General features: G+C 51.3%; 1 protein-coding gene across 1 annotated transcript in view; it reads right to left on the bottom strand.

Annotated features, from left to right (window-relative positions):
* The window catches only part of RBM19 (RNA binding motif protein 19), a 122,066-nt gene that overhangs the window by 79,632 nt on the left and 28,777 nt on the right, over positions 1 to 13,657 (bottom strand). Inside the window, exons 17-20 of the mRNA XM_041729239.1 lie at positions 7,928 to 8,097; positions 5,365 to 5,425; positions 2,677 to 2,756; positions 84 to 139 (exon numbers count right to left, since the gene is read on the bottom strand). Of these exons, the coding sequence (XP_041585173.1) occupies positions 84 to 139; positions 2,677 to 2,756; positions 5,365 to 5,425; positions 7,928 to 8,097 (367 nt within the window). The remainder of the gene's footprint in view (positions 1 to 83; positions 140 to 2,676; positions 2,757 to 5,364; positions 5,426 to 7,927; positions 8,098 to 13,657) is intronic.

The raw sequence follows: 13,657 nt of genomic DNA, 5'->3' as shown, positions 1-13,657 counted from the left end.
GCACATTAAGGGACTGGGGCACCAGCACCAGAGCAGAAGGGACCACCCCAGATCAAAGCAAACATGGGACACTGAAGACTTACTTGGTGGCTCGTTCTGAGATCTTCACTTCCAGCTTGTGGCTGTCCACAACGTGACCCTAAGAAATAAGACAACACAGCTTGTCATTCTGTCCTCCCAGAAATACGCACTTGCCCCCTTGCCATTCACCACTGTGGGCCTCCCTAGAGGGCCAGGGAAATTTCAGAGGGAAGATGTTCCCAGGCAGAGGGACCAGCTGGAATCAAGGACAGAACAGCTTCTCCTGGAAATGGCTCATGCTGAGCCCAGGTAGCAGCTGGCGGTCACAGAGACCCAGCCTTCCAACATCCTCTCGAGCCATGTGTGGGCCTTGACCTTTATGCTATTCGAGGGGCACAGAATTTTCCATAATGTGTAAGGATGTGCAGGCAAAGGAAGCCCCTTCGGTCTGGCTTGCAGAGAGAGTTCGGGTTAGACTGTATGCTTAAAAAATAAAAATTTCTAAACCACAGAGGACTTGCAAGGAAAGCCAGGCTCTCATGTGGGTCCCTTAAGGCAAAACTGGCATATTAGCAAAACTACCCTAAAAAATCCTTTAAATCTCCCATAAAATACACCACATGTAGATTCCTGTAAATAGTTCTTTGTGGAAATATGCACATATATATGCACACAGGCAGGTACAAAACCTAACACTGTCCATGTGTGAGGTGGGGTTTTATTATAGAATCCAGCATCATGTGGCAGAGAATGAAGCACTAAACGTGCAGAGCTAAAATTCAGTTATGTGCCTCGATGGCATCTAATAACAAAGTGGCATTTCTGGCATCTCTTAAAAAAACAAAACAAAACAAAACAAAAAAATAAACAAAACCAAAACCTAGAGATCTGGTATTGTTGTAACCTGCCTCCCCACGAGGCAATGAATGGCTGAAGCCAAGAAGTCGCTGCTCCTTTAGACAGGGCACAAGCACCTGGTTTTGTTCTGGGTGACGCCTGCCTCTTTACCCCTTACACTGCCTGCCCCCACTGGCCCCCATGGGCATGAGTCTACAAGCCCTGGTGGAGAACAGAGAGCCTTTTGAAGAGAGCAGAAGCCCTGAAGGGGTCCCCTCCCCATCATCCTACCCAAAACCAACTCAGCCCCTCATGAAGTTGCCTTGAGCCAAGGTCATCAAAATTCTACAAAAACATATTGGCTAAGGGCCGGGTTACATTTCCTATAGCCCTGAAGCCTTCCCCCTGCACAGGAAGCTCTGCTAGGATAGGGAGGTGGCCCTGTTTGGGCATCCTTTCCACACTGCAAACAGCCCAGCTGGGTCTGGCTCAGGCGCACCCCTCAAGGAGAGAGTGAGGGCAGGGGTATGGTGTGCAGCCTGCCATGCCCTGGCTTGTAAACTTGGCCTGATTCAACTCTTATTTTACCTTCACACTGCTTGGCCTCATGCCAGGCAGACCATGTCCTCCTTTGTGCAGTACACACAGACACATGACATTCTGACTATGGCTTTAAAGGGCCCCTGGACCCCTTGGAGCCCTTCCAGAGACTTGGGTCTAGAAGCCTGTCCTAGAAGCCTGGTCATGAGCACTCTGGCTGCAGAACGAGGGAAAGGCAAGTGCTGGAGGGGAACAAGCGGATCTGCAGAGAGACAGATAAGTGTGTGGGAGGGCAATGCTCCTTGTCCCTTACCACCCAATGCCTTCGGGATGTAGGGCACCAGGGCAAGACTGTTGAGGACACCATCTCAAGCACAGGCCTGGCTCACTTTGGGAAGGTGCAAATCCCAGGCTGTCCTGCTCCCTGCAGCCCCAATTCAGGTTCCCTCTTGCTACCGAGGGCCCCAGTCTGATCTTGCACTTCTGAAAAGGACATGTCCAGACACCTCGGAGTTTGGCTCCCTTGTCCCCACTGCCTCCACCCCTGCCCAGGGCAACACTCTTTCCTGCTTAGACGACTCAATGCTCTCTCACCTGCCTCCCTATGATCCGCTCTCTGCAGAGCAGCTGCAGAGACCGTCCGGAAGCATAAACCAGTGTGCTCCAAGCACTCTGCCAGAATCTCACTGCCTTATACTGCATTCTAGTCCTTAAATGGCCTACAAGATCCAGGTCTAGGTACCAACCACCCCACACCAACTCCTGCCTCTCAAACATACTAAGCTTACTCCTACCTTAGCAGCCCTGCCTCAGTCCCTTTGTACGTGCTGTTCCTCCCTCCTAGACTGCTCCCCCTTTAGATCTTTAGGTAGCTGAATCCTTCTTGTCAATTTTTACCTCCTCAAAGAGGCTTCCCCAGACCACACAATGCAAATTAGCCCTCCCAACCCATCACAGTGCCTTCTTTATTTCCATCCAAGTGCTTCTCATGACCTGGTCTTGTGTATTTATTCAGAGGTCTGCTCTGCCAGTCTCCTTGAGACCTGGCACAGAGATGGAAATTAATGAACACACTATAGTGATGACAGAGTGCTGAGAATGGGTCTCAATTTTTCTTAGGCTACGGTTCTCTCCTCCCTAGACAACTAGAGGAAGTGAAAGGCCTAGGAAAATATGGCCTAATCCGCATTCCTGTTCAAGTTCAGGAGTGCTGACAGTCAGCCCCCCCCAGGCACCACCAAGTGCCTCCAGGGACCTCAGCCGAAATCCCCACCTTACCTGGAGCTGCTTGAGAGCCTTCTGGGCCTGCTCTGGCTTCCTGTATTCCACAAATCCAAATCCCATGGAAAGCAGCTCTCCTGAAGGAGGCAGAAATCAGAGGGGTGAGGCAGGTGGACAGGAAAGTGAAGAAAGCATGAGCCCAAGTGCAAGGGTCTCAGCAGGCCCCTGGATGCCCACTCTTTTCTCCCTTCCTCACACCTCTCCTTCATTCCCAAAAAGATTTCCACTCCTGGCTCGACATGTATTACCAGTCATCTTGAAGAACCAGCCAACAAAGTTATATAGCTGTCACCTGAGGCCCAGTTGACTATTAATTAACAGATGATTGACATGATAATTAACTTCGTAATAGAATTCCACCTTTGGGAGGGAGAAGGAATGAACAGGGATGACCATCGCTATGACAAGCGACACAACGTCTACCTAGGCAGTCCTCCTCTTCCACACATTATGCAGAAAATGAATATATGCATGAAAGCCAAATGCACCAAAGACTTACTCTTTACAGTTAACACTGGCCATCCAATTACAGCTGCTCCTGAATTTCAGATACCAAGTTCCGATGAGGAGGGGGGCTGCATCGTGCAAACCTCTCTGGTTTGTATATATGTACAACTGTATAATTCAGGGGAGCAGGTATTGTAGAGGGCATTTGTCTGATTACGCCTTGACCTATGTCACAGAAGGTGACACACGCCTCCTCCCCTCCCTGCATATTATACAGATATACTTATTTTATTCTTTGGTTTTCTTTTCACAGTTGAACTCAGAAGACTGGCTCAAGTCTGATGGGTCCAAATGACAAGCAAGATTCATCACCTTTGACTTGCTCACTGGCCCCATCTTTGCATCGACTGTAATGTTCTTAAGACTCAAGCCCCAACCAAGTGGGCTTCTTGCTTCCATTTCCATTCACTATGGAAATGTGCTATATCAGATGAGGCCCCGAGGCAGTAAGGAAGTCCATGAACTGTCCAAATGTGACTCTCTCTGTGGGCCACAGAAGAGAGTCTATGACAGAACTGTCAGCAGCCAGGCAGCGCCACCCTGTGACAACCCTGACCATTGGTTTCTTGAGTGGATGTTGGAAAGCTCTCCCTGGGAGGAGTCAAGATTAAAGGTGGTGGTGGGTGGTGTCTGCGTACACAGGACACTTAGAAAGCATGTAAGACTGTGTGAAAGGCAGCTACGGAAAGTCTGGTTCATCACCCAATCACTGATGCTGTGCAGACCCACCACGTGTGAAGAGTGCTTTCCGTGACCTGCAGCAACCCTCCCAGGTATACAGGCTGTTTAGTCCCCTCCAACTCTGATGGAGGAGCCTGGTGGAGCAGGGCTCTCCAACACAAGCTCTTAAGAAAGAGAGCGCACGAGAGAGGTGCTCGCAACACTGAAAGACCAGGCAACTCTTTCTAAAGTACACTGAAGAGCACTCCTGAGGGCTGGAGGCAGGCTCCATAGGTCTGGTGGCAGAGAGGGGCCCAGCAAGTCTGTAACCCACAGGGGCAGCCCCGGGCTGGGCAGCACTTCTGCCGGCCCGACTGGCCGCCTGGAAGTCAAGGGTCACCTCCTTTCCTGAAGCTCCTGCAAGCAAGCCCTCAAATTGTTTCCTTGGTACTTAACTGCCTTTCTTATGTTCCCAAACTAGCTCTGTGGCTCCCAGAGAACAGGATGTTATAGTGCCCCCTAGATTTCTATGTTGACATCCTAATCCCCAGCATCTCAGAATGTGACCTTTGGAAAAAGGCTCTTTATAGAGGTGATCAAGTGAAAAGTGAGGTTGTTGGGGTTGGGCCCTGAGTCCATATGACTGGTGTTTTTTTAAGAAGGGGGACGGAGGGCATCTGAACACAGGACAGGCACAAGCCAAGAGAGCACCCCATGAGTGTAAAGAGACCATTCACAAGTCAAGGAGACAGGCTGGGGCAGGCTCTTCCCAGCCCACACAAGGAACCAATCTGCTAAAACCTTGATCTTGGACTTCTATGCTATGTGGAGATGCCTGTGCTGGGCTCCAGTCCCTCATCACCCAATGCTGTACCCACCAGCTTGTTTCTGTGCCAGGACACAGCTCTGGCTGACTCACGTGGCATCCCTGCAAATCCTGCCATGTGGAAGGGATGGGATGGAACAGCTGTGAAAGAGCAAGAACGCATGGCCCGTCCATCATATGTAGGGAGCCAGGGCTAGAGAAGAGACAAGCAGGGGCCCGGGGCCTCATGATAATACCAGAGGCCAAACGGAGAGATGAGGGTGGCATCTGTAAGGTGTAGGCACCCATAGGCCATGGAGATACATGGTTCATGGCTCAGTGGAATGTTCCAGAAGGTTCTATGTCTGGGTTGTTTCTCTCGGAAGGGAAGTGGGAAGGCCTGAGATGGGTCTCTTCCTGCTCTTCTCTAAGAAACTTCCAAAGCCCAGAGGTGCTAGGGGAAAGGCAAGGCTTCTGCTATGGTAGTGTCACTGTACACTGGTGGCACATCAAAAGTACTGCTCGGAGACCATGGGACAGTCCAAGGTGGCAGAGTCTAAACTCAGAAGAACCTGATGTGCATGGCTGCCTCTGAGGGTGACAGTGCTTCAGGCCAAGAGGGCCTTCAAAATCAGCAAGCAAGAGTTACCCCTACCCAGAGCCACAGGTTCTTTTGGAATTATCCTTTCTGAAGGCAGTTTCCTAAGGAATACCTGCTTTGTTCTTCTTCTTGGAAATGGAGCAGCTCTTCACCATCCCTGCTTTGGAAAACACCTGGAAAGGAATGTCAACATGCATCAGCAGTATTTCTAGGCTAATCCTGCAACAAGTACAGGAGCATCTGGAAAGAAGCTGCGTATGTGACCACAGGCACCAAGATGGAGGGAGTAACAGCAGAGTCGATACCCAGACTGTGCTTAAGATACAGACACTTGGGGATCCCTGGGTGGCTCAGCAGTTAAGCGCCTGCCTTCGGTCCAGGGTGTGATCCTGGAGACCCGGGATCGAGTCCCACGTCGGGCTCCCGGTGCATGGAGCCTGCTTCTCCCTCTGCCTATGTCTCTGCCTCTCTCTCTCTCCCATTCTCTCTCTCTGTGTGTGTGACTATCATAAATAAATAAAAATTTAAAAAAAAAACTAAAAAAAAAAAAAAAAGATACAGACACTTGGGCAGCCCAGGTGGCTCAGTGGTTTAGCGCTGCCTTCAGCTGCGGCATGATCCTGGAGTCCGGGGATCGAGTCCCACATCGGGCTTCCTACATGGAGCCTTCTTCTCCCTCTGCCCCCCCCCCCCCTCTCTCTCTCTCTCTCTCTCTCTCTCTCTCTCTCTCTGTCTCTCATAAATAAACAAAATCTTTAAAAAAAAAAAAAGATACGGACGCTTAGGGACTCTCTCAATCTGAAGGTCTGACCCTTGGACTATCTCACTCGTCCTAAACAGATCTTTAAAATCACTCCATGGGAAGATTCTCCTAACATCCCTATTTTACAGGAGACGAGACCAAGGCACAGACAGGACAAAGGACTTGCCCAGGGTTGCACCGTTGGCCACACGCAGGCAGTCTGACCTTAACCCAGTGGCACCATGAGGTCGTAGGGGCCTGTGGGCTGGATGCTGTTCCTGCAGAGCTTTCAATGGGCTTATGGCCCTGGGACCGTAACTGGACATCCTGAAGCTCAGTCCTCACAGCTATGCAGGAGGCACCTGGACAACATCATCCTGGCTGTGCCTCCCAGCTCATGAGTCTGAAGCCTGGGTGCATCTTCCTGATGACATTCCCGTACCAGACCCAGAAGAGCCAGCACACTGGAAATGAACACCAGCTACAAGCTGCTTTCGCCTAGTCGAAGCAATCCGTCACAGCTAGGGCGTGCCTCTTTACAAAAGCAAACTCAAACTGAACCAAAACAGATTCAGGAAGCAGCCAATGATAAATCCAAGGGTGGGTTTCCAGCTGCTCCAGACAGTGAATCTTTGCCCTTAAGATACTGCTGTGTTGGCTGAGGTGCCCCTCTGCCATGGCCACTCTTCTGGTCCACAGGAGGATGGTCACATCACAGAGACTTAGCCAGATGGCCTCAGGGTGGAGGCTCTGACCTCTTGCCTCCCCAAAGAGGAGACACCTCAATCTCTCCCTCCCGTTGCAGGCTGACCTCCTTTCCGCCTACCGACCCACCACCTTCCTGCCTCTGGGATTCTGCAGACCCCCATTCTCCCTCTTGAATCCATCTGTGGGATTCTGGAACTCCAAAGAGTTTTTAGAAATCAATTAGTTCGGGATCCCTGGGTGGCGCAGCGGTTTGGCGCCTGCCTTTGGCCCAGGGCGTGATCCTGGGGACCCGGGATCGAATCCCACGTCGGGCTCCCGGTGCATGGAGCCTGCTTCTCCCTCTGCCTGTGTCTCTGCCTGTGTCTCTGGCTCTGTCTCTCCTTCTATCTCTCAAGAATAAATAAATTAAAAAAAAAAAAAAAAAAAGAAATCAATTAGTTCAATCCTTATGGCCATCTTGTTTTTTCAGAACCAATCCATGGCTGTCAGTCTGCTAATAATTGCTGATTTACTCATTAAAAAAAAAAGGTGTCAAACCCAGTTCATAGAAATGAAGAGTCTCCCTGTAGCAGTTCTCAGACCTGCGGGGGGAGCTTACAGACCCTAATCCTTTGGAATTGGAGGCCTCATTTCCTTATCTCTGGCCAATTCCTTCCCAACGTCCCCCAACCCCACTCAGTGTAGGACCCGCTTGACATTTCCCAAATACCTACTTGGAGATGCCTATCTTTTTACCCTCTGCCCTCCCTCTACCAAGAATGCAAAACCTACACCCTATCCAGGGATTACAGGCAGCGCTGCCCCATACTCATTCTTGTGTCTTCTGTACGCTCTCATCAGGCCAGAAGGTTGTGCTAACATTTGCTTTTGGGTAGTTAACATCACAGAAACAATGGGAGGGGGGAGCTTTGTTTTCTGAATGTACAATGCTAACGAACGCAGACTACAGCTTTCACACTGCATGTGCCTCCCTAGTCGCCCTGACGTGTCCCCTTCCATGTCTGTGGCTGCCCCGCCCAGCCCCCAGGCTAGTCTGCCCACGACTCAAACCCCTGGGTGAGATGCCTACGGGACAGCCCAACAGGGATGTCAAGTGGCTGGTGGCTGGTTGTGAAGCCCCGTATCAGCACGAACCAGATTTACAGGCAGAATGTGCAGAGACACCACATCAGGAGAGGGGCTTCCCCGCCCCACCACCCACCCTCCGTTCTTAACCATCACTCACTCCCTTCAGGGTCTCCTCCGTCGTGCTGAAGTTGAGATTTTTAATAAACAGAGTACACCCAGGGAGGCTCTCTTCCTCCTCTTCCTCTTCTTCCTCTTCTTCTTCCACTTTTGCTGGACAGTCCTCAGCTCTTCCTTCTGCTGGCTTTTCACCTTCTGGGGTCTCATTGTCTGTCACAGCCCCCCCCCCAAAAAAAAACCAAATCTGTTAAATGTCAAATCCATTAAAGTTCAGGGGCCTAAAGCACAGAACCTGCTAGACCAGTGGTGCCACCACTGTGCGGGCAACGTTGGGAAGGGGTACTGATTCCCAGCTGGTGCGGGGCTCTAGTCCCTCTCTGGGGGCAACAGGGGAAAATGGGGAAGGTACAAGGCTGTCCTGCCTCCAGCCTCTTTTAAAGAGAAAGAAATGTGAAAGACAGACCAGAAGTCTGAGCCTTGGACTAACCCAGCTAATCTGAACTTCAAAATAAATTACTGCGTGAACTGTTTTATTGAACCACAAACTTCTGTAACATGTTACTTTTCTGCAAAAACAAGACTGAGTGAACTCTCAAATTAAAATGTGACTCAAAACTTTTGAAAAATTACCGAATGGGAGCAAAACTTAGAACATTCTAAATACCCCACGAACTTCAGCGATGTTATGTTCAATCAGAATTCCCAACATACATAACTTCAAGTAGCCATACACGTTAAGACCGTGCCTTACTATACCCAACAACATAAATTCAGAGTTGTGCATGACAGTAAAAAATTAATAATAATAATAAAAAAAGCCCAGTAAATACTCATAAGAAGGACACTAGGACACATGCAGCGCCACCAAAAGTTGGGATATGTGTTCATTAAATATGATGTTTCCAAAGAATGTGTGAGAACACAGAGCGACACTTAGGATATAAAAATCACAAGAAAAGTTAAGACATGAAACAATGAACAGCATGAGCCCAATCAGGTTCCATACAGTTTCTGAGAGATATGTGCAGGGAGCAAAAGCTGGAAGGGAACACTGAATGTGCTCCTGGGTGTTTCTGGAGAACAGGATTACAGAGCCTTCCTGCCACGGCTATTCAGAAGGAAAAGCATCTTAGGAAGAGGGAAGAGCAAACAGGAGATTGTGCATCAGCAGGCCAGTGTGCGTGGCTGTTACTCAAAGCCAGCCGTGGTGACCTGCAGGTGACAGAAGCGTCGGAAAACTGTGCCTAGTATCTTGACCTCTTAGAAGTCCTGCTGTGACAAAATGTGTGCAGTTCAGGTCAACCTCCCCAAGTCACATAATCGGGGTCCAGGGTATCCTAACACCCCATACAAGCTTCTGAAGCTCCTCCACACCCTGGGGAAACTGAAGCCCACCCTGGAGGCTCTACAAAGCGGTCATGAGACGGCACCCTTGCACCCGTGTGGTTCTGAGCGGGGGGCCTGTCCCTCTGCACGGATCCAAACCTGCCACATCCTGCCCGACACTGGCCCCTCGGAGGCAGCTCTGCGAGCCGGCTCTAGGCTGACAGACACAGCCCTCTCCTCCAGCACACCTGCACTCCAACAGTTCAGGCTTCCGGGGGTCCAAGCCCGCTCCCCACCCTCATGCCGAGTACTCTAACCGTCTCATGTCTGTCTCCCCTGCCCCTTCTGAGGCAAGCTTAAAGCTTGCAAGTCCTAATTAAGCTTCAACCGCTTTGTCATTAAAAAAACCCTTTCAAGCCCCGATGGTGACGGGCGGCAGTGATAATGTTGTCTGTTTCACATCAGTTGAACAGACAGCCTTTGCCCCTCCTGCTCCCCTGGAGGTGAACCCAGAACCCAGACTCTCACTCCAGGACAAAAAAGAAGAAATCAACACAAAGGCTCCTCCCCCACCCAAGAAACTCACACAATTTACCCAACAAGGGACTCCATGGTGTGGCCATTTGTACTCAAATGTTCAAAGCAAAGCAGGGTGGACAAAGTATTGCTAATGATGGGGAAGCAAAGCTATGCAAAGTAGCTAAGACTTCGGGTTCTGAATGAGAGCTTCAATCGCGCTGAACACCATGACCTTCAGCCAGGAATGACATTTCCACCCCACTGACTCCTTGCATTTGCCAATTCGGAGATGAAAGCAGGGGGGAGGGAAGGCTGATTAGACTCCCCTCTCCCCCCCACGCGCCAGGCACCAGGCTCCATGCCCCAGGTGGACTGTCTCATTAATGACCACGGTAGCCACGTAACAAAAAGTGGGCAATGCTGGAGGTTGCTGCATCTGCACCATCAATCTTAAGGATCTTCAGGTTGGGAGAGAGGTTTGGAAGACCAAAGAAAGAAATTCTTCTTAAAGAGAAAACAGCGGTGAGGATGATGGTGATCAGGGAGGCTCATGGCTAGCTTCAGGGGGCAGCACCTTCTTGATACCAGCCAGCTGCTGCCATGGGAGGTCAGCTTGGTGCACTCCTGCATTCAGGTCTTCCAAGAGAAGCTGAAAATCCATGTTTTGACAGAAAAACCCATGCTGTTTAAATCTCAGCAACTAACTCAATGGCCTGCAGCTTCTGTACTAGGCAGTGGTCAACCAATAAACCAACCAGCTCATTGGACCTTTGCACACTCCTCCCCACCACACCCAGGTTGCCAGCCCTCCCAAGGGCCCAGAACCCAGCCAGTCCCCAGTGTCCTGGGGGTTCAAAGCCTCACCAGGACACAGCAGCTTAGGGGAACCCAACCCCAGCCTGCCTCCCTGCCCTACAAGCAGTGGCTGCCCTGCTTCAAAGAGCTATGTAAAAGGTCAGAAGCACCTGCCCAAGAGATGTGATGTGTGGGTTTAGTGAGAGCAGAGCTGAGCTGAGCTTACACTTAGGGTTGGCACCCCAGGAACAGCAGATGGATCCTTATCATGGCGAGAGAGCTGCCCCTGGCCCCTGCCCGGGCAAGAACAAGGGCGGCCGGGACCTATTTCCTCCCCAGGTGCACGGCTGGCCTGGATCACCTGGCTCCTCCAACTGCTAATAGGTCAACCAACAGCCCTGACCCCCAATATCCGGGAGGAACATCCAGCTTGAAATAAAAGACATGATTAAATGTGGCCTGGCCATCCTCCAACAGCTCAGAGGTGCCTGTTGTTTCTATAAACCTCTGTGTCCCTAGCAACCACCTGCCTGCACCTGTAACTGCCCTTGGGATGCTGGGAGAACTAACAAGACAAGGGGGCTGGTCTTGAGATCTGCTGAAAACAAGGGGCTTGAAAAATTGAGAAGGGGCCGAGACTAGCCAGGAACAGCACAGAGCTGTGAAATGCAACAAGCCTTAGGAATGAGTGGCCTGGTCAGAGTCCCGGTGATGCTACGCACTAGTGGTGTGGGCTTGGGTGACTATGTGGACCCCTACCTCAGCATGCTCATCTAGAATGTGGAATTAAACATGCTCATGCATGGATGCGTGCACATACCTGCACTCTGCTGGGTTGTCTGGAAATACAAGTGTCCACTACTCCATCTGCACGCAGGATCTCCAGTGCAAGGCATCACTACCTCTCATCTGGATGACCAAGTGGCTACCTTACTGGTCTCCCCTGAGCACTGGTCTCTGGCCTGCTAGCTTGTCCCATCTGTTCCCTTTCCCCCACTACAGCTGCACAGGCCTCTATTCTGATCGCTAAATCTAGCCCTACCACGGGGCTTTTGCACTTGCCGCCCCCTCTGCCTGTTCTGCTCTCATCTTCTTTCTAGACCTGCCTTCTCATCAGGTCTCAGTTCAGTGTCCTCCCCTCAGAGCACTTCCTGTCCACTCCAGCTCCAGAGGTCTCCAGCCCAGGTCCAGCCACTCACCATTCACATTCCCCTAGGCTCAACTCAAATCCCTTATCCCATTCTGAAATCACCTTGTCTGTTCACTTCTCTGTGTCCCCCAATGAGCAAGGGAGCTCCTTGAGGATGGGACCCCTTCTGACTTGTCACCACTGCATTCCCTACACCAGGCCCAGAGCAGACACTCCCAAATATTCGTGGATGATGGCTACGTCCAGCACTTGGCATGTGACTGGAACACAGCTGGCATCCCACAAATGACACTTAGTGTGACCAAGAGGAGCTGTGGGGTCATAGCTCAGTGTATAAGACATCAGGGCTGGTGGCTCTGGGTGCATCTGGCTCTCCCTGTAGTTCACAAGTCACTAAACATTTCTGTGCTTCCTTTTTGTGATCTAAAACAGGGAATAACTTTAAGAGGGCCCCCTTGCAGGATGATCACGATAATTAGAGCATAGAAGGCTATCAGAACAGTGCTTGGGGGTGGGGGTGCCTGGGTGGCTAAGTGGTTGAGCATCTGTCTTCAGCTCCCAGCATCCTGGGATCGAGTACCACATTGGGCTCCCCGCAGGGAGCCTATTTCTCCCTCTGCCTCTGTTTCTGCCTCTCTCATGAATAAATAAATGAAATCTTAAAAAAAAATACAGTGCTTGGGCCTATGGTGATCTAGAATAGTCTCACTGGTCTTAGTATCACCCCGACTGTCCACACTGCACATGCTACCCAGCCAGGCCTTGATGCGAAATCTGGGGGCAAATGTCACAGACCCCTAACCCCGCAGCCAAGAGAGGGAGGCAGTGGCTATCCAAAGCCCATAGGTCTCTCCCTGCAGGGTGGGCTGCCCATACCACACCTCAGTGTCTAGGGGGACCATGTCCCTGCTAGCCACATCCCTGGGAAGGGCTCCTGCTCCCAGAGCATCCAGGCCAGGCTCTATTGGGGCCCAGGCCCACATCCATGTCCAGAGAGGTGTGGCATGGAGGCCAAGTGCCATGGCAGCGAAAGCCAAAGGTCATTTTTAAAAGCACTTCTGCTCCTGGCCCGAGTGGGGAGACAAAGACAAGAAAGAAAAAATGAGATCCTGTTGAAACTCAAACAGATGTTTGCCAACAAAATCACCAGGAATCAGAGAAAGAGGGAAGAAGTAAAGAGGAGAGCAGGGTTAGGCCAGAGGGTGGGGGTGCGTGGTGGGGGTGGGAGGGCAGGATTTCAAAGCAAGGTGGGCTGGAGGGGGCTGGGGCAGGCAGAGGAGAATGTGCTTCCATCTGTAGTTAGCACAATAAAACCCAGTCACGCATCACCACATGGGGCTTTATTATAATCAGGCCGCAGAATTTACTGTGGCTCCCCCCCCCACCCCCCCAGCTCTGGGCGCCGAAAGCTGACAGCAGAGAAGACCGTTATCAGTTGCAAGCAGCTTTCCAGGACCTCCCCCGACTCTGAGCCCTTTATCTGGAGGTGAGGGTCTTGGTTGTGGGGAGATAAAACACACGGTCCCCCTCCCTTGAGACTGGTACAGAGAACGGAGAGCTTTCCAGAAAGGAAGGGAGGGGTAGAAAAATAAAAGCTCCATCCACTCCACTCCCCACCCCCTTCCTTCAGGGCTGAAGAAAGTCTCGGGGCTGGGGGGCTGACTGAGTCCCCATGCACGATGGGGATCCGGAAGCTTCAGGAACAAGGTGGAAGCCTGGGTGTGGGGGGAGGAGCAGGTGAAAAGGAAAGGCCCCAGGAGGCTGGGGCGGGGGCTAAGTATGCGATCTGTGGAAGAAAAGGAACAGAAAGGGCAAAAAGAGGCCCAGGAGGTGAGCTCTGTGGGAATTCACCTGGTGATGGGGGACTCAGCAGGCTTTGAAATCAGTCCAGACACGCACAGCTTCCCGTCTGAAATCCAGCCTGCAGCCGAGCCCCTCTGCCCAGCGACGTGGCCTCCTTTGTGTGAATCCCATCAGCCC

This window comes from Vulpes lagopus, chromosome 14 (assembly GCF_018345385.1).
Source record: "Vulpes lagopus strain Blue_001 chromosome 14, ASM1834538v1, whole genome shotgun sequence".
In the NCBI taxonomy this organism is placed as follows: domain Eukaryota; kingdom Metazoa; phylum Chordata; class Mammalia; order Carnivora; family Canidae; genus Vulpes; species Vulpes lagopus.
This window is presented reverse-complemented; position numbering and strand designations above follow the sequence as displayed.